We start from the raw sequence: 26,313 nt of genomic DNA on the forward strand, positions 1-26,313 counted from the left end.
TCTTATAAGGTAAGAATCGTTTTGATTATTAAGGTAGAGGCATCTTAATTGCAGACACCAAATAAACAGTTATTCTTTTAATTAATGGGAAGGTGTATATTTTACACTTTTGCGTGAGCGTGGGCTTCCGGCTGCGGAAGGAATTCTGCAACTGCACCGCACGAATTCACCATTACGCCAATCTATCACTTCAAGTATTAGTGGCATTAGAAAATAAAATCTAAATAAATTTTGGATTTCGATTGGAAAATCTAGTTGTCCTAGAAGAATTAACAGCACTAGAACAAAGATTGCAAAAAGACTGAAAAACCTCCTCAAGCTACATTTACTTGGCTGCTGAGATAAAACCAAACCATGTAGCGTTAAAAAGTTGCGTTCAAAAGTTAAGTGTTCAAAAGTTGCCTTCAAAAGTGTTAATGACTGGCTGAAAGCTTCAGAAAAAAGTGCTACGAAGTTACTCGAATCTGTGAGTTTTGCTTCGCTTACTCTAAAGGTAGCAAGTAGGCTGCAAAAATCAAACTGAAAAAGTGCAAAATATGGAGGCCTAGTTGTAATTTAAACAGAACTAGAAAACAGTTTGAGAATAGATGCGATTGCAGGAAACTACAGAGAGCAGATGCTGATGCAAAAAGACGATGAACAAATTAAAAATTACCCCGCTATCTACTGAGCTTCTATTTTCCTCTAAAGAACCATTGTCGGTTTCTAGAAGTATAAACAAATGTGACTCAACACAATAAAATGAACAAGAATATTTTTAAGAATCAAACCAATCAGAAATTTGAAAATGTTAACATGTGTCTCTAATAGACGGGACCCTCGTGTATTAATTTCAGAAGAATTTGCCCTCCCCCCGTCGCTTATTAGCACCCTCTTCTATTAAATTTTACAAACCTGTCATGACCAGGACACGCAATTTTCACTTGTCAATAATTCCCCTTGTTATGTTATGTAGTTATTTTTTAATAGTCAAAATTTCCCTTGTTATGTTTGTCTATCTTGATCTCTAATCATCTATCCATTATCAAGTAGCCAGTGTCACTATCCTACTAATTCCACTGCCTTTTAATAGAAAGATTTAGCAACATGCACTCCTTCTATTAGCTCCCATTTGCTATTGAAGCTTGCTGACATTTTATTGAAAACTGGCCAACCTGAATACCCTCTTCTATTAGCACCCACTTCTATTGAAAACTGGTCTACATGAACACCCCCTTCTATTAGCACCCCCTTCTATTAGCACCCTCTTCTATTTAAAAATTGGCCGGAATGAACACCCCCTTCTATTAGCAACCCCCTTTTATTGAAAACTGGCAAACATGAACATCCCCTTGTATTAGCACCCACTTCTATTGAAAACTGGTCTACATGAACACCCCCCTTCTATTAGCACCCTCTTCTATTTAAAAATTGGCCGGAATGAACACCCCCTTCTATTACCTCCCCCCTTCTATCAGAGACACTAGAGTATGGTGAAGGAAGCATTAAAGCTGAACAATGTAAATTTAAAACAAGACCTATCACGGAGAACGAGAAAGAAAATATTAACGTTTTACAGCATGTGGTACCTAAAGTTTGATCAGACTTGTGACTATCTGGGGCAGCTTCTTCAACATCACACGAGCTGTCGTCCAGCGGTTTCAATGAAGCATCCGAAGCTTGTCTTTTCAAAGTGCCAGCCTATGGTTGGAGAATACACGTACGTAGAGATAATGGATAAAAAGACGCGCGGTTGAACGCGAAATGTGATGATGATGGTGATAATGATGATGATGATGATGATGATGATGATGATGACTATGAGAGTGATATAGAGTCGCGTAATAATGACGTCATAAATATCGATTTTTCGACGTTTTTTTGACCAAACGTGGAGAAAGCACACGATGAAAAACTCCTAAAAATGAAATTTTTCGATTTTCTGAAACATTGATATCTAGATTAGAATGATTGTAAGAAGTATGACCAGGCCAAATCGTGAAATATTGCAATTTGCTTTCCGCTTGATATTTTTAGGATAATGGAAAAAAAATTGTATGAAGAAAGTGCCAGTTGATACCAGTTTGCAGGTATTGATATAAAACAGTTTATTCTTACTTGACTAGTAGTCGAGCTTTTCTTTTTAATTCTTAAAACCGAGTTTGGGAGAAATTGATGAAGTTGCTTTCTGAAAAAGAAAGAAATTTTCAAAACAGAGTTAAGAAATTATGGAAACAAGATTGAAAAACCATGAATTTATATTTGCAGTTCACCTACCTTTAAATATTTTCAAGGAATTTACCTTTAAATATTTTCAAGGAAAAGAATGTATGACAAACAATATAGAATTTAGGGCTAGTAGATAAAAAAGATAAAATCTATTAGATAACTCGCAATATGTTAGTGACGTATGCAATGAGAAAAAGACTGGAAACTAACTTTTTGACGTGCTTTGCTTCTATGCGCATGCCCTCTTTGTATATTGCACTTTGCAAGGCCTGTTTTTCAACTGGAAGAACAGATAATGAGTTGGAAAAGTTTTTATAAAGGAAAAGGTAAAAACAAAAATGGTAAAAGGGAGGAAGAGAAAATGTAAACAGGAAAATGAAAGAAGCAATTCATTCACGAAAGTTATTTCAATTAAAATTATAAATATTATTAGGGTGAGGAAATTCAGGCCAGCTCACCATGATTCGAAAACTTTTAGTCAATAACAGGGGATGGAATAAATGTCTGAAAGAATACAAGCTCAATCGTCAGAAGGAAAAAGCGAGAATAATCTCGGATAATATATTACCTGTGTTTCTAAAATAGTGAATTTCTGGAGTTAGATCAACGTTGATTGTTTGATCTACAAAAGAAGGAGGTTGGGATTAAAAACAGAAGAACCGATTAAAATAAACAAACAAACAAAATGCAATATAAAAAACGTATGACAAAGATCCATAGATAAATTGGCTTGAAGCGGAAAACAGAAATAATGTAGTTTTTGACTAAGAAAGAGCATAAGAATATAGAATGTTGGAACCATGAAAGAAAAAAGAATTTTGATATCATCAACAAACCAAAACTGATTGCCCAAAAAGACAAAATTACAATTTGTGACTTTAGACATGCATTTTCTTTGCAATAAATGGCTTAGTTTCGATGAAAATCTGTTGGAGCAATTAAAAAACTTCCTAAACTTATATATAAATAATAATGCCTAACTTACCAACTTTTCGAAACTCGAGTCCAATAAACCATCGGCGAACATTCGGTTTTCTGGAAAAAGATAATGATGCTTCAATGAAACAAAACTATTACAAAGAAGCCAAGCATCATTGCATAGGAAGGTTTTGATAAAGAGGACTGCGTAGAAAGCACCGTTGCTTCTTTATTACAAGCCAAATGGTTTGGTATACCGGAGTTGAATTTGAGACGGCCTTTAAATTTCGAACTCATCTGCATCGTAGCAAGATTTTTGCAGAGAACCCATCAAATACAATTTTATCAATTTCCCTTTATCAGGTATTAGGCTGTTTCTGCGGCAATTTATGGGTTCATGCTACCGTTTCATGCCTTTCTCTTCCATGTCTGTCATCCAATACTGCTAAAAAAGTCAGCCCCTTTCTCTTAAATACATCAAACAACCCTCAAGTGGATGTAGGTAAAATAATTCTAGACCTGCAACTAGAAGCAGTTGTACTGAGACAAAGCCATTAAGCACCAATTAATACGGTACTCAACGCGCAAAGGCATTTTACAACGTATAATAAAGCCTGAGAGTTTTATATAATCTTTTATCACTTCCATATAAGAGCTGCTAAAAGTTAAGCTTAGGACAGGAAATGTCTTGCTTTTTTATATAAAACTTTGTGGTAATACAATCAAGAAAGCTTTCCCGAATGTAAACTTTATAAATTTCATTTTCAAGCAGGTAGCACATTATAGCGAAATAAAAATCCGATTTCAAAGCAACCGTTAACAAATTAAGCACGTACTCTTCTTGTTCCGGGTTTTCAAGAGGACCATATGACGACGGGTTGACATGCGCAAGTTTTACATACTGATTCTTTTCTAACATGCCGACTAAAATACGGACTTTAGATTCTACGAGACCAGCCCTAAGAATGAATAAAAAGAAAAATAAAGTTAGCAAAAGAGCTACAAGTACAGGAACATCTTAAAATGGCGAAACTTTTTGATAAGCCTTACAATGCAGAGAAAGCTCTCAACAAGGCTTAATTAAATGACAAAATAAGGCAATCAGATTTCTGCCATCTTGTTTCTATTGAAATCTACAGATCTACAGAAGTCAAAATTTCCTTATTTGGTAAAGCCCGCTCAAGATATATCAAAAAGTGGTTTTTTGAATCTAACACTATCTGAGAGGTTTGAACCTTAATCTGTCCCTACCGGTACAAAAACTCCTCATGGGTCACGCAACTATGCCTGTCAAAATATATTAATAAGCATAAAAGAGATTTGCATTTTCGAAAAGCATGTATTTTATTAATTCTAATGTTGTTGAAGCGCCAAAGCAAAAAAACAAATATTTTCCTGTCCTCAGGTTATTGAAAAATGGGACTATGGTATGATAAACCTATGTTTAGGGCAAATAAGATAAGCAGGGGCGTAGCGTGCGATGGGTGGAGGGGGGGTGTACACCTCCCCCCCCCCCACTTTCAGAGAACTCGTCGGTAGAATCAAATTCATAACAAAATATTAATGTAACAAAATAATTTCTTTCGGTGAAATATGGTTTTGCAGCTCTCACAACCCCCCCCCCAACGAGAATGGTCACGCGACGCCACTGAAGATAAGGAAATTTTATGACTGATTCTGTGCGGGTTGTTTGACGATGGAGTTATGGGTGAAAGTCAGAGTTATTGATATCATGTCTAGGCACTTTATAAGACAAATAATCAACATAATTCTTAACAGACCCAAGGCCAATTGACAATATTTGAGATGCAAAATCTCCATACAATACCAAACAAGTGAGCCGGGGGTAGATGAAGAGGGTTTAATCTACAAAGAGACGTATTTGAGGCAACAGTTCAAGAAATCACAATAAGCTCACCATTCTAAATGACTTTCCTCTACGTCTGAATATGCCCCAAGAACTATGTAATGCCTACGGAAAAATCAACAATTATTTGCAAATCATCATCAAAAAAGGCCAAAAAGGTTGCCAGGCAGATACAATAAGAGCGGAAAACATGCTTTTGAATATAAGCGTCATCATTAACTGCTGCATCAATTTGGACATCGCGCGGTAGCAAATTGACAAACTTTTGCGGTAAAGCAAATGCAGTCGACTCTGGTTACAGTCAAAAGTCAAACTAAACGTTACTAGAAAACTGCTGACGGGGCGTGACTGTAAACAGAGCTTGAATGAGAAGCTTTGCGCATTTGGGTTTAAGTTTTATGTGACTGTAAAAGGTACTGTGACTTTAAGAAAAGTGACTACAAGCGGAGTCAACTGTGCTTTGAAACCGGCAATAACGTAGGAAGATCTTGCTCACACTGTTCTGATTTCATATGATAACGAATAAATGATATTTTAACCGTTTTGGGTTTTTGTTCACCATTTTGAGCTCTGATACGCATAGATATACAAACAGATCTTGACGGAGAACACAAAGAGAAACGGAGACAAACGGAAACAAACGGAGACAAACGAAAATAAAGGGAGACAAACGGAGATAAACGGAGACAAAGGAAGATAAGGGGAGATAAACAGAGACAAACAGAAAAGCACATTCGAAGTATCATGTCTTAGAAGGACCATGACAATATACCGTCATAGTTTTTGCAGCATTCAGCTTGAACACAGAGTAGCATAAACGGAGCCTTACTCCAATCTCATGAATAAACAACAAACCCATTACTAGACATTACACCAAGTGCCTAACTAAGTAACCAAAAACACTAGAATTAGATTCAAGTTCATCGATGGAGCAGAGCTAAAACACTGCACCTTTTGGCCGTTATCTGATAGATTTAAATAATTAAACACCATTTCAAAGCTATAGTAGATTTCAAAAGAAAAAGAGATGAAAATGGTAACAAAATTTTGATTGTTACTAAGGACATACTTATATCTGTGAAAAAATTTTGATGACGCGAAAAGTGTTTTTCATTCAGCCTTATCTGCAAAAATATCATTATGACATTTCGGCCGTTTTTCGATCGATTCAAAACAATTAAACACCATCTAAAAGTTATTAAAAGACTTAAACGAGATTTCAAAAGAAAAAGGGAGGAAAATGATAAAACAAATTTGATTGATACCAAGGGCATACTTATATCTATGGAAAAAATTCGATGACGCGAAAAGTGTTTTTCATTCAGCCTTATCTGCAAAAATATCATTATGATATTTCGGCCGTTTTTCGATCGATTCAAAACAATTAAACACCATCTAAAAGTTATTAGAAGACTTAAACGAAATTTCAAAAGAAAAAGGGAGGAAAATGATAAAAAAATTTGATTGCTCCTAAGGGCATACTTATATCTATGGAAAAAATTCGATGATGCGAAAAGTGTTTTCCATTCAGCCTTATCTGCAAAAACTTCATCCATGACCTTCAGACCTACAAAGGCAACAAAAAACCGTACATTTACAACATGTTAACTGGACTTATGACCAGTGTAGGCTGATGGGGGCTGTTGGTGTTAAATAGGGGGGGGGTCTTTTCTCCTAAATATATGTGCCAATGATCAAGTCAGAAAAACATCAAACTTTGCTTGGAAATGGAGCGTTTGCCTCAAAACAATTAAATTTAAATGCTAGCGAATGAAAAACAAAATCAGGTTAAAATTTTTTTCAAAACCATTCCATGCACACTTATGGATATTTCGTGTGAATAAAACCTCTACAATTTGCTTCTCGTCCGGTACCTTGGACTTGATAGATAGTCATACTTAATGATCCACTCTCCATAATCTTTTCATTAGGTCATTTCTACAGAGCAGCATACCTGACTGGAATTCTTCTTTCATAATGGTAAGCGTTGACACAGAAACGTTGTATGTTGAATTTTGTTGCGGATATGCAGGGGTGATAATCGGCATCAAATGGTAACGGTCGGTGGGGTTGGTCTGTTTGAAAAAAAATAGATTAATTATATAAAAATGTTTTAATTAGGTAGTAAATTATGAATGTCTAAGGAACAAACAGCAATCAATGGCTAAAAAAGTATTCTTTTTATATTGGCGAGCATTTTGTGAATCAAACATCTGATACTCTAGTCTGCGCTTCTTTTCCTCCGTTATTCCTCAAGGCAAATAAAACTAGAAACCCATCAAATCAATCAATGCAAGAAGAAAGATATCCTGTGAATCTTGCAATGAGTGATGTGACAAATAGGCCGGAACAAAGCAAATTGATGACGAGAATCCAATATAATTTTAGAATTTTAAAGTATATAGTTTAAACTAAAATTTCGCTCTTGCATACAGGGCTTTATCAGCGTGAGCCCTGTATACCCTGTATGTTGGGGCGAAATATTAGTTTTACATTTAATTCATTTTAAATTAAATTTTACAACGTATTGGATTCTCGTCGTCGAATTGTTTTGTTTTTGCTTGTTACGTAATAGAGATCCTCCTAGATTTAGAAGCAGGCTTATCAGTCTTCAAGAAAAAATTTTTTAAAAAAATAAAATTTTTATATCTGCTTGCGGAAGAAGTGTGGAAAAAAGAGGAACATTAATCAGTTGCACCTCACACGGGGTTTCATTCTGTGACACAAATTAAAAGTAGAATGAAGTATAAATAGATCAAAAAGAATACGAAACATAATACCAAATATAAAATCAATTTTGTATCAACAATGTCCTTAGAATATTACACGGTGAAATGTGCTTCTTTTTCACGCGCAATGTTCTCTTTCTACGTCACATAATATGTGCTACGTTAACAGTTTTTCTTTTCGTTTTATTTTCAAAATTTAAGGTAGGCAGTCATTTTAGATATTCTTGAATGTCCTATTAAGATGAGAACTTTGATAGATCTCTTAGGTTAAGTGTCATTTTAGTCAAATCATGATAGAAATACACCTCATTCGCTTATAACTGAGCCGAACATCAACAAACATACATACACGTGGATCCCAGACAGTGAAGCCCAGTTTATTTTCTTTTGGAATTTCTTTTAATAGAACTGGCTGTGGCCATTTCCTGCAATAAAAATTAACAGTTTATAATTTTATTAGACATGGGGGAAAATTTCTTAGGATCCGTGACCAAAATTGTCAGGACTTTGTTTTGACATTTGTTTCAAAATCAGAACATACAAAGGATCAAAATAAAATTGCCGTCCATGGTTGCAAAACAAAGCAAAAGATCTGATGATGACAGAAGAAATCTTTGCGAGGAACCCTGCAGCGAAGAAAAGAGAAGTTTTGACCTTACAGGTTGGAAAATTTGAGGCTGTAAGCGAGTGCAAAAGTAAGCAGATAGATCATGAAAACTTTTAAAACCATTTCTTTTTTCAGAAAGCGAAAAATTCATTTTGATTCAGAAAATTTAATCTTATTAAGCAAAAAAATATAGTAAGTGACCCATAATAACAAACTCACCCCACATAACAACTTTAAGGTTTATTTTTGGAAGGTGTAAAAAAAGCAGCTTGCGAAATAGGCTTGGTAACTTGACAATTGACCTTAAATGTTTATAGAAGCAACGAGGTTGGACCCCACTACACCAAAGGACTATATAGCACTGCTTTGTGGGTATGCTTCTATCTGACATTAAACCTCTAGGAGGATTCTTAAAGAGCAGATCAACAAGTCCTAAATCAACTGTGAATAAGCTACGCGCAGCTCCAGTCAACTAAGGAATATAAAAACGGCCAAACATACCACTGCGAATAAATACGAAAAAATTTCCAAACCAATGTGCCAGCCACTGCTTTTGGATACAATTGACAAATTCGCGCAACGAGCATTGCCCAGGACACACCACCAAGAAAACCGATTACATTTGAGTAAATTCCATGATCTAAAAAGACACAAATAACAATGATACGAAAGAAGGACTTTAAATGATAAGTTTCGGGATTTTAATCCCCATGGATTATTCTCATGTGTATTCTCTAGGCCAATCAGAAATGCGATTACATGGCTGACTGTAAGGTTGCCCAAAGATGACTGCAAGTTTTTCAGTGCTACATTTGGCCCATTTTGATCCACAACTGGGAACATTAATATTTCCAAGCTTAAGAATTTTTGATCAATATTCTAGGTTCTTATACTTCGAAGAGTGTCAGAAAAAAGTGTCATAATATTTTTGTTTTATTTGGCTATTTCATTGGAGATCTATAAAACATATACTGCATTGTGCAAAATAGTAAATACTATGAATCAACAGCAAAATTCCTTTAAACGTGATAATTCTAGTTCCGTATCATATATTGTTCCAAACTACGTCATTTATTGTGAAATTCTCTTTTGATTTTGACCGCTGAGCCTTTGCTAAACTGTGATAGGATAAGTTGACATTTATACAACAAAATGAAAAATCTCACTTTTTGCCCATAGCTTGATTGATCGCAAAGTCATCCTAAATTGTTCTCTGTTTGGAACTAAACTCAAAATTTCGTCGGTGACACGGCAACCTGCAGAGGAGGAAGAGAGAAGAAGGTGCATGATATTTCAATAATTGCATTTAAAAAGAAAGAGAAAGAAAGAGAAAACAAGAGCAAACGGCCACAAAAAACAGCAAGGCATTGAAGACAACTGACCATTCAAACTTCGCACGCATTTTGGATCCAAGTTCTTTAGAAGACTCTCATCCAGTAAATTTAAATCATCGGGTATCGTGGGAAGGGCCAAGCGAGCAAATAGCAAATCGATCTGTCGAAGAAAGGGATTGTTTGTCAAAATGTTTGTCAAAATGTTTGTCAAAATGTTTCATTTAACATCAAAAAGAGTCGAATATTGATTTCAATTTGACTTAAAAGGTCTTTTAATTATTTTTGCTGATAGAATAAAAAGTCAGACTCTACATAAAAACATTTGGCATCAATAGAAAAGGTTTAAAAGCTTAGTCCCGTCCAAACAAAGATTACGTTTTAGGTATCAGGGAGCATTTCTCTATAAGGCGTGTTACCTTCAAATCCGACTCTTGCTTAATTAATGCTAACTTTGAGAATTTTTTCAAAATTTTCTACGAGCAACGGAATATTTTCTTTGGAAAATGTAAGGCAAAAGCATATATATAACTTAATAAAGGGTTAATGGAGTATGCAAACTTTGGCGAGAAAAAAAGTGAAAAATTGTTTAATTCCGTTGAATCTTACCTCAGATAAGTCGGTTAAGTTGTTCTGCTTTTTAAGTCATATCAGATTTTTAAGTCCTACCGTTTTCAAGCAAAAAGTCGTACCCCGGACAAGTCGGAAATTCGCCAAGTCGGATCAGTTCTTTTCTCCTTTGAAGGTTTGACTAAACGGAATCTAACTTTATTGCAAAAGGCACTACTAGAGATTGTCTTAATAACGATAATAATAATAAATGTTTATACAGAAAGCTCTCGTCACTGGCGTGTTTTTCGGAGGGGTCTTAGCTTTGCCTGAAAAGTCAAAATGATCGAAAGTAAAAACATTTGCTAAGTAAGATACCTCAATACCATCGAACTGCATTTTCATCACAGGCACAAATGCCTCTTCGACAGCCTGCAAAACACAATAAAAACGCCTTAAGATATACAGTCGAACATTCCAGTAATTTCATTACTTTCAGAGATGTTGGCCCACATCATAAAAGCATAAAGTAACAAAAGCCACCGAACAATTGGAAAGGTTTGCAAATTACAAGATCAAGTCATGTTTATTCAGAAAAACTGGCAGCCGATTGGCACTGGCAAAGAGGGCAGTGAATTTCGCGTTCCTAAAATGAAATCTAAGGAACAAACAAGAAAATTATAAAGAAAAAATCCAATACTCTTTTACTCTGCATGTTGATGTATCATTTCCCTTTCACATTTCGTAACAGGAAAATTTAGTAATTTACTTCTTCTCTTTGTAATTCACCAAACTGAACTATTTGTGGCAATCAAAGCCGTTGTTTTTTATTTTCTGTACAACATATTAATAAGAAGAAAAAAATCTTTCATGAAATCAAAATTGAAATTCTTCCTTGGCAATTTTCCCCCATTTTTGAACACATTTAACTGACTTCGCACATTTAAAGGTATTTCACACTGTTCTTCCAAGAATTGTGGTTGAAATAAAGAAATTTTAAAAATAGACTTTTGAAGCTGTCACTGTTTGGTACTCTATTATTTTCTTTGGTGCTGTGTCTTACAAACTAAATGGCTTTCGAAAGAAGCCAATTGGTAAAGAACGTCTTTAACAAAATCCTAAATAATATGCATATTCATCGATGCCAAAATACAGGACCATCTATTGAATATTATAAATTTTAAAACCTACATTTTTTCGCTTTGCCTCGCTGTTTGTGGCCAATGACAATTAAATGCTTTTTCTAAATAAACTATACCGCCCGCTTTCAGCATCTTACAAAAGTTTATAACTAATAAATCAATGATACTGCTATTAAATACCCTAAGATCTTTGACTTCTTCCCTATCCTTGAGAAATTCGTAGAACGAATGAAAAAAATCTGATCGCTCAACGTGTCTCGGGGCTACCAACAGGGTATCGATATCAGCACCTTAAAAGGCAAGAATATAAACACTAGAAACAAGGTTTGAAAAAACAAGAAAATCACTTCAAACAACGTACTTGCACTCTGGGGTGTATACAAACAAAGTTTTACATTTTATGCATACTCCAATGGTTTCATTGTTGTCTCTCCTTGCTCTCTAAAACTATTCTATTTTGCAAGTTCTATTCTACTCTGAGAATAAGGATTTTAAAAACATCAACATGACTAAACGCAAGTTTTATATTATCTTTTAGAAAGAACTGTTAAGTAAAATTGCAAATTAAATTTACTTGGAAACTGTGAAAACGCTACAGAAAAAGCTATAAGTATGGCAACTTGGAGCTGATTTTCATCACCCAGCCCTTATTTGAATACGCCTCCCTCGAAAACGCCCACCCCCCCTCCAACAAGCTACCATCTAAACAGTTCTTATACAGGAATTCTCTAGCTGGCAATACGAGCCCAATGTTAGGCAAAAGTAATTGGGAAAGCGGGTACATCAAAATGTTGAGCTGCACCTATCTGTTAGAATACACAGATTTTCTTGACACAAACAAATTTGGTTGGCAACATGGTTAACTTGGCATCTACTAAGCAGCTTTTATGCAGAAAAGGGCAGTTACCCTAAGCAACACGAAGCTGAAGCAAAATAAAACTGCTTATCTAAAATGTGTACGCCAAAGAAAATCACTTGAAAATGAAATAATGATCGTAAAGTATGAGAAAAGAAACAAGTTTGAAAGCGATCTAATTGGGAATAAAAAAGCTTTGTAAGTAAATCTTCTCCTCGTCCAATTGCAGCAATTCAGTAACGTTGATAAGAAAATTCTCACCTTTGGTGTGAACACCGAGTCGAAAAGAACCAAAGGTGAAGATCTTCCCGCCAACATTTTTGGCGACATTCTCGGGCATGTTCTAAACAAAATTGATTCAAATGAATTATAAATATATGTCACATGTCTATTTAAAGAATAATGTAAATAACAAACATTTTCCTAGTAGAACAATTGGATCTGATTGCTAATCTCTAATAGCCAGGTAGAAAGTTAGTCATAAAAGCGGAAGATTTGTCAACAGAAGACCTCAGTTTTCATTGTTTATGCTAAAGAAAAAAATTATATACAATGCATATAGTAATTCCTCAAATTGCCCCCCCCCTCCGAATAAGCCCCCCATCGAATAAGCCCCCAACCTAGAACTACAGATTGTCAATAAGCCCCCCCCCCCTCAAAAAAGCCCCCACTGCTACCGTAAATTCTCGAATTGGACCCCTCAATTTGATGATTTTGCCATCTGAGGTTGCCTATGTCTTTTTATTGAATTACCACAACAAATTCATACTTTTGGTAGTAATCAATTAAATGCTCATAAAGAAATTCCTACTAAAAAAACGAGGTCTTTTTATAATGTCTTCTCAATGTCTACAATAATTCTATAAGCCCCCCTCGTATAATCCCCCCTCGAATAAGCCCCCCCTCGAATAAGCCCCCATCCAAAAATGTCAAAAATAAATGAGCCCCCAGGGGGGGGGGGCTAATTAGAGGATTTACAGTATAGTTCAGTTTCAAAGAAGTTTCTACGTTGTTGAATCTTTGTATTATATTAAACTGGAAAAACAACAAAGAGTTTCTGCTTTTTGTATATACTCTCTAGGGCTAACTTTTTATACACACAAAGTTCAAACCTATCAAAAGTCTTATCTTCGGGCCCCTTTTTTCACAATCATCAAAAACCATCTTTATCTTTGTCATCAAATTGAAATCCCTTCCGGTAAAATTCTCGGATTTGAAAGCCTTAGGCCTTGCTACAACTCAATTCTAATTTATGATGGACACTGTATTTCAACATTCTTTTTCACAATATTCCAATATTTGCAACCCTTTGACTAAAGTCCTTATCCAAAAAAGGAATAATCTTAAAAACCCTTCCCACAGCAATCTGGCGGTTGAATGCCTCCTGCCCTACCCCTAGGCTCAATTGATCTAGAACCTAATAGTCGCATTATTTTTAGTGCCTGTGGAAAACCTCTATTGAAATACATCCTGCTCTCAAAATTACATCATTCTCCGAGTGTTTTTGAAGGGACGGACATCGAGAGGGTTATCAAAATAAGCTTGAAATTTGTTCCATCGACAACAAACTGAATAATGGCACCAAACTTCACTTCTCCCTGTTAGCCTGCCATGGTATGCCAGCTGCTTGAGACTCGTAAATTCCTTATTTCCTGAGTATTAATATAACTCAACATAGCAAATTACGATTTCCAAACTGCCATGAAAGTAGGCAGTACGGAATACGCTAAACTTCATCTCGCAAAATGCAAAAAAAACACTAATATAAACCTATGTTGGTTCAAAAAGAACTCACACAAGAATACAAGACACTGATCGAGAACAAAATAGGGGTTTAAATACCTTGGAGAGCGAAACATCGATAATCCATTGCTTTGCAATTTCATTTAGACGACCCAAAACGACCATTCTGTTAAATACAAAATGACACATAATGTTCTAGCGACGTAAAGGTCCAAACAACGTTAACGCAAGCATAACGGAAAAACCTGATTGGTTGAGAGACAAAATCACTGCTATTGGCAAATGATTCTGTCAAAAAACCCGCTTAACAGCAAAAATTAGGCCAATTTTGATCATCTTAGCGTGGTTCACTACAATATCTATCAAAACATTGCTATCTAACCCTTGCAAGTACTGGCGCAACTACGAGGCCTTCATGGAACTGCCTTAACACAATCACCAATCCAATTTTGTGAGAGTTAGCTTATCTAATCTTCTCTAAAGGTTCTATGTACTTTCGTCGATCGTATCTTAGATACTTATGTCGAAAACCAGATTTGATACAATAACTTGACCAGAGCGCACAATATAGGCTCAGATTCGATGATTACCAAATGAAACAATGACGGTTTGTAAATCATCCAATATGATTTTTTTCGATTTCCTTCCTCACCAATCTTAACCCAGTTTAAACATTGAGAAAATATGCAAATAACAAAGCAATTTCAAGACAACAATCAAGTCATTTCGACGATGGAAATGAAAAATAAATTGACGCAGAATAAGACTGGAATCTAGAATTTAATAGGACAAATTTTGTTTAACATTAAAAAACAAAATAAAACAGAAACGAGCAATTTTGAAATAAATTACCGATGTTGTATCTCTTCTTGAGTTTCGAAAATATCAAAGGACTTCAAGGCTTCCTCTAGCTGCTTGTCCAGCGTTATGTCCTGAGAGGAAAATTAATATCATTAACAAATACCCTATTAGCCTTTTACCTTGATAGATATATTATATAGATATATATATAAAGATATATATTTATTCTGATAAGGACAAAACCGCACTATATATGGCTAGTTTGTAGCAAATGTTATGATGACATAAAGTCGTCAGATCTTCAGAAAATAATCCAAAAAGTTCGTTTTCTTAAAAACAGCAAAATAAAAGAAATCTCAAAGCTTCAATGGTTAAAAGGTTTTTCAGAAAAAACGGTAAAATTAATAATTATTAAGAAGAAAATAAGTTTGGTGGGATGAAATCAGTTTAATAACTGAAAGAAAAATTGGAGCCATATCACCGCATAATGGAGGTACGCTGTTGTCTTTACTTTATTGGAGTGGATATATGGCGACGAGAGCAGTGTACTTGGGGTGTCAAACACGACAGAATAAAAATTTACTATCTCATTACCACTGTCGAGCTACTACCACACTTACAAACATATATTTCACCGAGATACCACGAAGATACCCGCCCTTTAACTGTCTAAATCTACAAACAACATCACTTGCACACGCTGTAGTGACTTATAAACCAAAAAGCCATCTGCAGCATGCACCATACAGTAACGATATATGAATGCTTGAATAACATATCTCGTGTGAATGTCCAATATGCTTTTAAATTTAAAAACATTTCTCTTTAAACTGTCTCTTCATTGACTTAAGCTAACGAACATGGAGCCAAGATATCCTGACAACAATTTGATCGATCAGTCATGGCGATTGATATGACAAATAAGTCCTGGCCATAAAGCATCTGGGATATAAAAACAAACGACACATGCTCAAAATAAGAGATTCCGGTTTAAACCAGATTTTTGATTTCAACTTCTCAATACAGGGTCAAAGTTCAGAAAATACTAGCTATGTGAAAAACCTTTTTACAATATGAATTTGTTTAAACTAAATATATAATTAGAATCTCAAGCAAAGAAACGAAATAGGAACGGACTTAGTTTACGTTAGAGATATTCGTAAGATTCCAATCTAGATTTATCGTGGATAGAGGATGTCAATCTTGATTTTGAGTCTAGATCATTTCAAATTTTGGCTACAGTATAGGCGAAGGACCTTTGTCCCATGGATGTTCTCGTTTTGGGTACCAGTAAGTCAGACCCAGTGTTGTGTAGGACGAGAGTATGGAAATATGACAATTTAGAAAAACCAAACGTTGAATATTCTGAGGCTAGATTGTTCAGACATTTATAGGTCAAAGCTGATGTTTTTCGGTGTATAAGATTCCCGACTACAGGCCATCCCGATTTCGAGATGAGATCTAGATGCGGTGAAAACTATCAACAGTGGTGAACGATGAGTCGAAAACAAACAGAGCCCAAAAAGACTATGGAAATTGCCCCATCTAAAAAACTATAAATAAAAAAGACCTGAAATCATGGAGGATTTCAAGGCAGAAAATTGTACTTGTTACAAACAGAAGAGTCAGCCCCCTCACATTCTAAAATCTTAGTAATACTAAAAACAGTTAAAAATGGTCAACACCCTCACATTCTAAAATCTTAGTAATACTAAAAACAGTTAAAAATGGTCAACCCCCTCATATTTTAAAATGTTAAGCACCTCATATTTCCTGTAGAAAAAGCATTCTTTATTTACAGTCCAAAGGTATAAAATCATCTATAAAATGAAATTAGGACCGCCTTCTTCTACTGCGACACAAGTATTTTTCAAAGAAAGAATGAGCCTGAGAATGATTTTCAAAGAAATAAGCTCTTTTCATCAAGAGAATCCTGATGAGATGCAGCGAGATATAGTGTTTACACGAACTTGCGTTTGAACTTGTGTTGAGTGTTTACGTAAGACTGCCAATTAGTTCTAGCCTTGGAAAGAAGCAAATTGGACATGAAGAGAGCGGAAAGCGGGAATGGAAAACGGAGTATGTACTCGATATTTAGAAATGTTCATCAACATGCTAGGCCAAATGCGAGCGCAAGTGTTCTGTAATGGTTTGGCCTGTACAGTTCAAAAATTAAGAAATATTTTGTATCATGTAGTTCTTTCATTTTCTTGCTCAACTGATTTCCCGAAAAAATCCTTACATTTGCTCAAAACTCCGTCCAAGATTGACAAAAAATCTTCCCAATCTTCCTTCTACTTGATGACCTTCGTCCATTATATTCGCTGTCACCTAACCCAGGAAATTGCTTCTCGAGTTGCCTTGAACACAGAAGCTTTGATTAAGTTATTTGACTTTGTCTAGTTTCAAAGCTTTCCCTGGGTTAGTTTTGAATCTTGTTTTGGTTAGTTTTGAAATTTTCGAAACATTTGCAATTGGCAGGTAGCGACAATAAAGTTACTTATAAAGGTGACATCTTTGAGACATATTTTTGGAGTTTTCAATTTGGACAACATATCCTAAATGAACACCACGAACTACCTCTAAACATACAAAATCAGATCAATGTGTTACGAATTCGGCGAGATTTACTACAGATTAGTGCTGTTTTGCTTGGTTCATCAAGTTTAGAGCAAAAACAAAATTACTGTGATTTGATGTGGGTGTGTCTTGTGCTCATGTTGCCATATCACAGCCAGGTTTTAACACATTTAACTGGTCATGTGATCCAAGTTCAAGCATTTAAAAACAGCTCTTTGCAATGTCATGACAACTCTACGTGAATTACCAATTATGCGGAGGAGAATTTATTGTTCTCCTTTTATTTCTTTATTTTAAGTTGGTGTTTACAGAAGAGCTACAAAAGCCTCATTAAAATCGGCCAACTAAACTAAAACTTTATAACGCTGTTTGAATTTGCCAATTCAGTTTACGGGCCAACGTTTACAGTTTACAAAGTTTACAAAACTTTAAAGCTCTCAATTTCTTAGAGAATCTTTCCAAATTTTCTTCTAATTTTAATTCTTTCTTTTGCTTCCAATCGGTAAAATTCTTGAAAAAATGATAAATCTATATAAGTGGAAGCTCTGGTTGCGTGTTAAATTCCCATGTTCTGTTGCTTGTCTACTTTAAAGTTTCTTGCACCGGTAAATTTTTTCCTGACTTGAATGGAAATTATGGTTCCAGGATATTCTCGGTTTTCTGACGTGTAGTTACTGGCACCAGCAGATGGGTCCTTAAAGGCGTCACCATGAGTCTCCTGAGGAACACAGGGCCTTCGACAATGCCCTAAGTGCTGCAAAACCCTGACACGCCATCAGAAACAAAGCTTTTATCAAGTTCTGGGAGAGCAGTGCCTCAGCAATTATCTTGAAATACTGAAGGCAAATAAGGAAGTAACCGCGAAATTAGTGCTTGGCATATGGAAAGATTCCTTCTATAACATAAACGGCGTGCTTCAAATGGTTTGAAAACCGCAATCAAGACTAAACGGCAATCAGCTCTCGAACATTTGCCCCATATTTGACTTAAAGGAGCACTATCGCGAGGAGACAGGGGAACGTATGTTTCACATATCTCCAAATGTTATTCCAAGACTCTGATCTGGGGCGTCCGTTTTGGGTGAACTGTGTAGTGTTTCATACTTATTACTATGTTGCATCAATACTTCATGTAATGTATGCACGAGAGAAACAAATGGTGAATGCCTATCCGAGACGCACGCGTTCTTCAATGCTGTAGACCTATCCACAAGTTACAAACTGCAGTATATATACCCATTTGGGTCATACTTGAGGTATTATATTTTTCGATTTAGAACCGCTCTTGCATTTGTCCCATTTAAAATTGTGCTCGGATTGGTCTCGTTGCAAAATGCTCATGGAACTGTCTCATTCAGATCAACACTTAGGTTTGCCCAATCCGAGACCGTACTTGGGCTAGTCCCATTTAGAAACCTTGTCTAGGTCCTGGGCGCCGAGAGGGGACAAGGGGGCAAATTTCCCAGAGCCTCGAGGTCTAGGGGCCTAATAATTGAACGAATTCCATTTTAAGAATTGAATTTATTAAACATAACAAACCTATGCCTAAAAATAGTAAAACGTTTTAAACGATTGCAAGAAATGACTGCAAGAACTATTCTGAAATGTGTTTTAAGCTGATCTGAAGGGCGTGGTTGCAAAGTTTTCTGCTCGTTGTGCTCGCATAGGGGGCTTGTTCTCGGCATTGCCCCAGGGACTCCAAAAATGTTGCAGCCCTGTGTGAGTCGGTGATATTTGGAAACACACTTCGATTGTTATCATTAAGAATCAAGAGGCTAGGAGGCACGTTTGAAAGCTCTAGATCCAAGCTGGACCGCACTTGGATCACAAGCCATTGGATCTGTGCTTCTGTCAGTGCCTATTGGTCTGGTTATGTTTGACTTGGCAAATCTGCAATTCTGTGTTTCTTAATTTGCGAAGCCATTGTGCTACACGCACTTTGCAAAATAAAGGAACATACAAGTAAAACGTAATTTTAAATATTAAATACTTAAAATGTTAACTTTATCTTTACAAAAAAATAATAAAAAGTGACAGACCAAGAATTGTCGGGGCAAGGAAATGAAGTTCCTAAATATGTGTATCATTTTTCTTTTTGCGAGGTTTTTCCAAATTTTTGGAACTAAGAGTTCTATTGGGTTCTTAAAAAATCAAAAAAATTCTCCGCCAATTACGCAGCACGGAAGCAGATTTCAGTTTCTGTTAGAGAAAGCGTTTCCAGCAACTGTATCGTTATGAAGCACTATGAATGGTATAAAATCTGTTGGAGACAAAACCTCCAGAGTTCATATCTAGAAATAACAGCTGTCCTCTAGCTTCGGTTCATCTTACAGCATTATCATTCTATGATAAATGACAAACATTCCGGGAACGAACAGGTCAGTCCAATACACTCCCATTAAATGAGGCGTTTTATTTGAATTATATAGTCTTTCAATATGGGCGTTGTGTCCATTCATGCGTAGTCTTTCAATTCAATGGTCAATTTAGATTATATAGGGACACAACAGGAGACAAAATCACTCCTAAAAGTATCGAAACAGCAAGTAATGTCACAATGACGAAAAAGCTTTTGGCCAATATGTTGTAAAATGTTTGCTTTTTTCAAAGCCATTTTCTTATATATATATATATATATATATATATATATATATATATATATATATATATATATATATATATATATATATATATTCATTGCATCAAAGAGTCGATTGGTGATAAAAATGCCTAAATCCAAACAGCACTCCAAAACGTTTACTGTCTGTTGGATTTGCCCATTTAAATCTTGTCTGGAATTTTCCTAGTGGGTGTGAGAAATGAAAGCAAACACTGCATAGATAAACCATCATGGAAAGAAGACAATACTGTTCATATCTTAACATTACTCTTTTATTGGCAATGCTCTTGCAAACCAACTGTCAAAAAAGTGGGAAAGGGGACTTCCCTCTCCTCCACAACCTATGTCAGAAACTTTCCTGACTTTTCTGATAATAAACAGAACTTTTTATTGATATGTATTTGACAAATCTGAAGCCTAGCCTTACAGGACAAGTGACACACTTTTCACCCTATCTTTTCTTTTCATTAACTTATAGATCATCATTTAGAAGAAAGTTTTTCCTGGTTTAGAACAAAAAATTATAATCAGGGGGCGCAGAGGGCGCGATTTTGCCTTTTATCATGTGACCCTATGACGTACATTGTGATAACTCAGAATTTTCCTGTCATTAATAGAGAGTTTACGAAACACGACGCGACAGGTTTCAGACGACAGGTTGCACTGTATACCAGTAGCAGCAATAACAAACTATCAAAATCTATGTAACAGTGTCACATGATTTATTTCCCGCCATAATTTGAAAAGGGTTTTTAAGTAGGAAAATGAAATCAGAAAGAAAAAATATTTCAACAACACTCTCGTACAGCATTTTACTTTAAGTTAAAAGAAAAAAAATTTGGCGCCAAAAGCTTGTCACTTGTCCATTAAATACAGGAATTAATAGTGATTTCATAGCTGATTCAAAATAGTTTTTAATATCAAAACAATTTGTTGCTTTGAAGCAGCCCAACCACTCAATTTAAAACTTTCCTAAAGAAAACTTTGATTCACAAAAATCAAAATGGCACATTTTTTAAAAAGCAAGATGCAAAAAGCTTGGGAATAATCTCAAAGATATATACTTCAAGATTGCTATTTTATTTGGCTATTAAACCATTTCTTAAAAAACATACATTTATTATGAAATAAAAAGATCATCAAAGATATAAAAAAGTAAGCATTTGAGACATATTAAAAAGAGTAAATGTATGATTGAAACAAACCTTAGCTTTAGGCTCTGCTAGACTTATGGGTGAAGTTATTCCATACTGCTTTTCAGTGCCACTTGTTTCTGATGCAGAAATTCTAGAAATCGAATAATTATTAGAATAAATGTTACCATAAATGCAAAGATATCATACTGCTTAAATCTTGTCAGCAATAAAAACTATGGTAAATTTCCTGTACATAATTCTTGTTGCTTGTTAGGCAGTTGTATGCCAGGGTGAAAGACGGGTGGGAGATGATATAATGGATTTCAAAGATGCATTAGTGATTTTTTTATGTTATTTTCTCTTCCATAGGTAACAAATAGACTTGATTGTTGGAAAATCAGTTGCATTTAAGATTTGATAGAAAGTAAATCACCAATTCTTCTTAACTAAAGGTCATTATAGATATCTATGTCACCATTATAACCGTTCTTCTTACCATCCTGTTCATATACATTGTGGGAAGTTATAAATATTTACTATTTAAGTGTATTGATGGAATAGGTATTGATCGAGTGTATTAAAGGTATTGATCGAATACGGATGTTCATTCAAAGAGGACCCTCATTGGAGGATCTAGAGCAAACCTTTGGTAGCCCTAAATTGAAGTTAGCACAAAAAGCAGAAACATAACATTAATCTATGACCACTAAGCTCTCACCTAGTGGGAGAGTACAATAAAGAAAACAACTGTATCTTTCTACATAGGTCAAGATCTTTAGCCTTGATGTGTTAGACAGATTCCTAAACAACCTAATGAAAATACATATGCTTCAAAAGTTCCCATTTCTAAATGGGGCAGTAGTTTGTCTCATTTAGATACAAGGCATGAGGTATACTTGGGAATATCACAAAATTTTCTGACTGTTCAGACAATCATTAAATTTAACAATATCCTTGCAAATTCACTTATCTTAAGTTTTCGTGGTTGCTTTTGCAACCAACCATGAGCAACAAACATTTGAGAATCTTTCAAACACTTTGAAATGCAGAATTATAGCTTGATGTTTTGTCATATGAAAAACACGAGAGTAGGCTACAGAAACTTAGATTTGGTTCTTATAACAATAAATAAACTCTGTGGTGGAATTGCTTTATTTTACTTCACACAGGTGTGAAAAATATTTAGCTCAATCGAGATATATAGCTGAAATGATTTTAAATTTGCGTGCTACTTATATTTTAATAAGTCCTGTTTTGCAATTGATATAGCTAGATAATAACCTAAAGGTTGGTAGTCGGTTGCAAAGAGCATATTCTACAAACATTGGACATTAAGATACCAAACTTCCAAACTTGCAAATTATGCAAGATACAAGAACATCTACTGTTCACTGAAGATCATTTGTGCAGCTCTGGGCATATTTTGTAAGCTATGGATACATATTATATGTATATATCTATTTTTTCCATTTTGAATCATCAAATTACTTACAAGTTGATGGGAGAACTTTTGAACAAATGATGAGAAAAGTCTATTTTCTAAAAATATATAAATTTTGACAAATACATAGGAAGGTAGCTTTTAGGATACTGAGAAGCTTAAGCTTATCGAGCAGTGTCCTGGTCCTTCCTCTCGATGTGACCACACCTCTTGATTCTTATGCCGATTCCTATATCAAAATTTTCACATTCTATTATTGATAATAATTTCGAAAATGGCAATAATTTCAATGCCAAGTCTTCTATTGTAAGGCAAAATAAGTAAAATAGTTCAGCTTTGGGTCATTTTGTTATGCTGTGCGTGCATCTGCCATTGTGCATGAATCTGCCAAACTCTGTAGATTGGCACTTTGGTGTATGAAGCAAGATGGTTTTAAATCACAATTCTGTACTCAATGTGATCCAGCTGTTGATTAACATATTTGTTAAAATGCAGCTTTGTTACACTACAATGCTGTTTTATATGTTTTATATACCGTAAATCCTGGAATTAGCCCCCCGGGGGCTTATTTATTTTTGATATTTTTGGATGGGGGCTTATTCGAGGGGGGCAGGGCTTAAACAAGGGGGGGCTGATAGAATTATTGTGTATTAAGAAGACATTTTTAAAAGACCTCATTCATTTTTGTAGGAATTTCTTTATGAGCATTTAATTAATTACTACCAAAAGTATGAATTTGTTGTAGTAATTCAATTAAACACCATAGGTAACCTCAGATGGTGAAAATCATCAAATTGAGGGGTCCAATTTGAGAGTTTACGGTAGCAGTGTGGGCTTATTCGAGGGGGGGCTTATTGACAATTTGTAGTTCTAGGGTGGCGCTTATTTGAGGGGGGGCTTTTTCGAGGGGGGGCCAATTCGAGGATTTACAGTATGTGATACTTGATAGAGCTTTAATAATTTGTCTATAGAAATAATGTGATATGTCTATATAGCTTAATTTCTCCCTGACTGGCCTTTGAAAATAAAATTCCTCATAACTTCATGAAGACAGCCATAGTTAATGGATTATGCTTAACAAAAATATCCTTCACATTTCCACAATAATTTTATTTGTTATGTCTAAGTAATACCAACATAGCACTTAAATTTTGTGTAAGTGCATTGTAACACTTTTCACATAGTGATCACTTGTGAACTCTATCTTTAAAACTGATGAAACGGTTTTACCTCCATACAATTAATTTCCTTTACTGCCGAAATGCTTTCTTTTACTGGAGTTTTCATGACTACATGACCACGTGTGTAATCTAACCATTATAGTAAGTTCCTTCTTACCTAATTATTAAGTACAGTTTTGGAAAAGAGAAATTTACAGACCGCAAACTTGAGATATTAAATGTTTTCATGAAGTAACTAGCTTTTGAAAATATCTGGAAGCTATTATTGCTGTTCATTATATTTTCTTTTATTTGGCCTAGTTACACACGGTAGAAACAACTTTAAAAGCAAGCTTTTTTAAAACAATAACGAGGCTCAAGACGACAACCTTTCTGACAAAATGTCCTTTCGTATTTTAAAAAAACTTACCCAGACATCTTGCAGCCTCACGTTGCGAAAACCGTTGATATCCACTCAGCAAAATTATCGCTCAGGTATTCTGCATTCCGTTGCAGTCATGGGCCTAATTCAAAACACAAAATGACAACATTCCCGCGCCTGTGTGCAGCTTGTAGACTACAAACCCAGTCAGTATCACAATAAAAATGAACTAAACTTTTCCTTGTATTGAAATTGTATCAATTTTATTCTTCCAAAGTATATTTAAAAATAAAATTTCTTCTGTGAATCACTGCTACCTAGCGTGGCTGGACAGTTGATCCAGTACAAAATGCCGCACGTTACTCCTGCGCATGTGCATTAAGGGGATTCCTGATAAAGACATTTGAATTTCAGGGTCCATGAATGGAAAAATCCTCTTCTCGGCCTTGCTTCCCAAAAACCCCCTATTTGGAAGGGGGCAAGACCTTCCTACTTTTCCGTAGATAAATTGCTATTTATAGATAGTAAATCTGTTTTACTCTATGAGCCATAGAATTTGGAGTTCACAATCACGAGGCATTGTAGCATTGACCTCCTGATGCTCTCACTTGCAACTGATGGTTCCCTCTCGCATTACCCACATGGATTTTCAATACCATACCCCTAAATCCAGCCACCTCCCCCTTCTTAATATAATTATAAAAGGTCCAAGGCAAATCTAGTATACAGAAAAGAGAGAGTTTTTTTTAGTCCCCGTCCCCGACACCAGGATTCTATTTAGATTTAAATCACCCGGATTTGCTAATACAACTATGAATTAAAAAAAATGGAAAACTAAGACTCACATAAAAAAATTAGATCAACGAGAATATAAAAAAATATGCGATTTAGCATATAGATGTGCTGGCAGACGGCTTGGTGCTTAGGCTTGCTTTAAAAAAATTGAACGACGAACGAAGTAGAGTTCGTGATATATCTCCTAATTAATGGTCTTTATCACGGGTTCCTCCAGATTTACCTAGATAATCGCAAATAATTTCCCAAAGAAAAATTTCCAGGCAATCAGATTTTTAGTCGAAAGGAATACTATTCTGCAGAAGTATGCTTCTCTGAAAAAAGGATAACATTTCAGTGCAAATCTACGTTTTGGTGTATGGAAGAGGAAGGTTTGAAGTTGCACCGTACTATGAGTTTCATGCAACTGTTCTCTGCAATCATTAGGCAACTGTAGTCAGTTTCAGTACATATCTTAGTGCCAATAAGCTCTAGTTTTATTAGTTTTACACTTAATTATCGTGCATGTTTTTTGTCTTACCTTTAAGAATAAATTGAAAATATGTTTCACAGGGGCGTTGCTAGAAAATATTTTTAAGGGGGTGTCTAGTGTCGGGTTGGCGAGTAGACGATTTTTCAATTATGGTATACTCTTTCAGCCAACGAGAACATAACTCAATATTACAGCATTGGGTGCGCAAATGGCGAGAATGATTACCAGAAAATCTATTAAAACCTTCAAATAGCGTTTTGCCTGTAGATATCAATTCTTAGTGTAAGCTTGTATCATAAGGTGGTAAAATTGCTTTAAAGAGCGCATCTTCAGCGAAATAGAAGCATCTAGATTCGAAAAGTTCCTACCTTCGGCAGCGATGATAGTGTGGCCTCAGGTAGTAACTATCGTGTGGTTGTATTTTGCTCATATTGCAATAATCAGCAAGCAAGCAAACATTTATCCTATCTCTATGCATATTACCTACCGAAGTAAAAATGGTTCCTATTCTGTTTAATGATTGCACGAGAAAAGCTTTGTGATATCAAAGAAAGTTTTTTGAGGGAGAGATGCAAAACCATATTTCACCGACAGAAATTATTTTGTTACATTTGGCATAAAATCATTTTGTTAAAAATGTAAATCTACCGATGAGTTCTCTGAAAGTTAGGGGCTGTGACACCCCCACAACCCCCACACGCTACGGGGGGAAGGAATTGCAAGGAAGAAAGGAAGAGTACCCTTTTCCTCTCTTCCTTGCAATTCCTTCCCCCCGTTCTTCATCCTTCGACACTCTGAGGCTCTGGTACCCAGGGCGTATCAGGGTATGCCAGCCCATCTCTATGGAATGTGTCTTTATTTTATTTACTTGCCAAATCCCCTACTTTGGACTAGATTCTACCACCGGTCAGCTTGACCAGATGTAGTCAAAACAGCTACCCTTACATGACCCCTGTCAGCAGAGCTTATATTTAGCT

General features: G+C 35.5%; 1 protein-coding gene across 1 annotated transcript in view; it reads right to left on the reverse strand.

Moving 5' to 3' along the window:
* The window catches only part of LOC135693243 (poly(A) polymerase type 3), a 28,252-nt gene extending 3,819 nt beyond the window's left edge, over positions 1–24,433 (reverse strand). Inside the window, exons 1-21 of the mRNA XM_065211661.2 lie at positions 24,118–24,433; positions 21,156–21,237; positions 14,803–14,882; positions 14,050–14,116; positions 12,469–12,550; positions 11,532–11,641; positions 10,588–10,641; positions 9,712–9,823; positions 9,496–9,585; positions 8,831–8,969; positions 8,072–8,147; positions 6,948–7,068; positions 6,476–6,560; positions 5,045–5,098; positions 3,963–4,085; positions 3,194–3,243; positions 2,777–2,830; positions 2,419–2,488; positions 2,098–2,167; positions 1,569–1,680; positions 656–705 (exon numbers count right to left, since the gene is read on the reverse strand). Coding sequence (XP_065067733.1) covers positions 656–705; positions 1,569–1,680; positions 2,098–2,167; positions 2,419–2,488; positions 2,777–2,830; positions 3,194–3,243; positions 3,963–4,085; positions 5,045–5,098; positions 6,476–6,560; positions 6,948–7,068; positions 8,072–8,147; positions 8,831–8,969; positions 9,496–9,585; positions 9,712–9,823; positions 10,588–10,641; positions 11,532–11,641; positions 12,469–12,550; positions 14,050–14,116; positions 14,803–14,882; positions 21,156–21,237; positions 24,118–24,125 — 1,689 coding nt within the window. The 5' untranslated portion in view covers positions 24,126–24,433. The remainder of the gene's footprint in view (positions 1–655; positions 706–1,568; positions 1,681–2,097; positions 2,168–2,418; positions 2,489–2,776; positions 2,831–3,193; positions 3,244–3,962; positions 4,086–5,044; positions 5,099–6,475; positions 6,561–6,947; positions 7,069–8,071; positions 8,148–8,830; positions 8,970–9,495; positions 9,586–9,711; positions 9,824–10,587; positions 10,642–11,531; positions 11,642–12,468; positions 12,551–14,049; positions 14,117–14,802; positions 14,883–21,155; positions 21,238–24,117) is intronic.
* Positions 24,434–26,313: the final 1,880 nt, after the last annotated feature.

Source organism: Rhopilema esculentum, chromosome 10, assembly GCF_057945365.1.
Source record: "Rhopilema esculentum isolate cy_ngs chromosome 10, ASM5794536v1, whole genome shotgun sequence".
Classification (NCBI taxonomy): Eukaryota; Metazoa; Cnidaria; class Scyphozoa; order Rhizostomeae; family Rhizostomatidae; genus Rhopilema; species Rhopilema esculentum.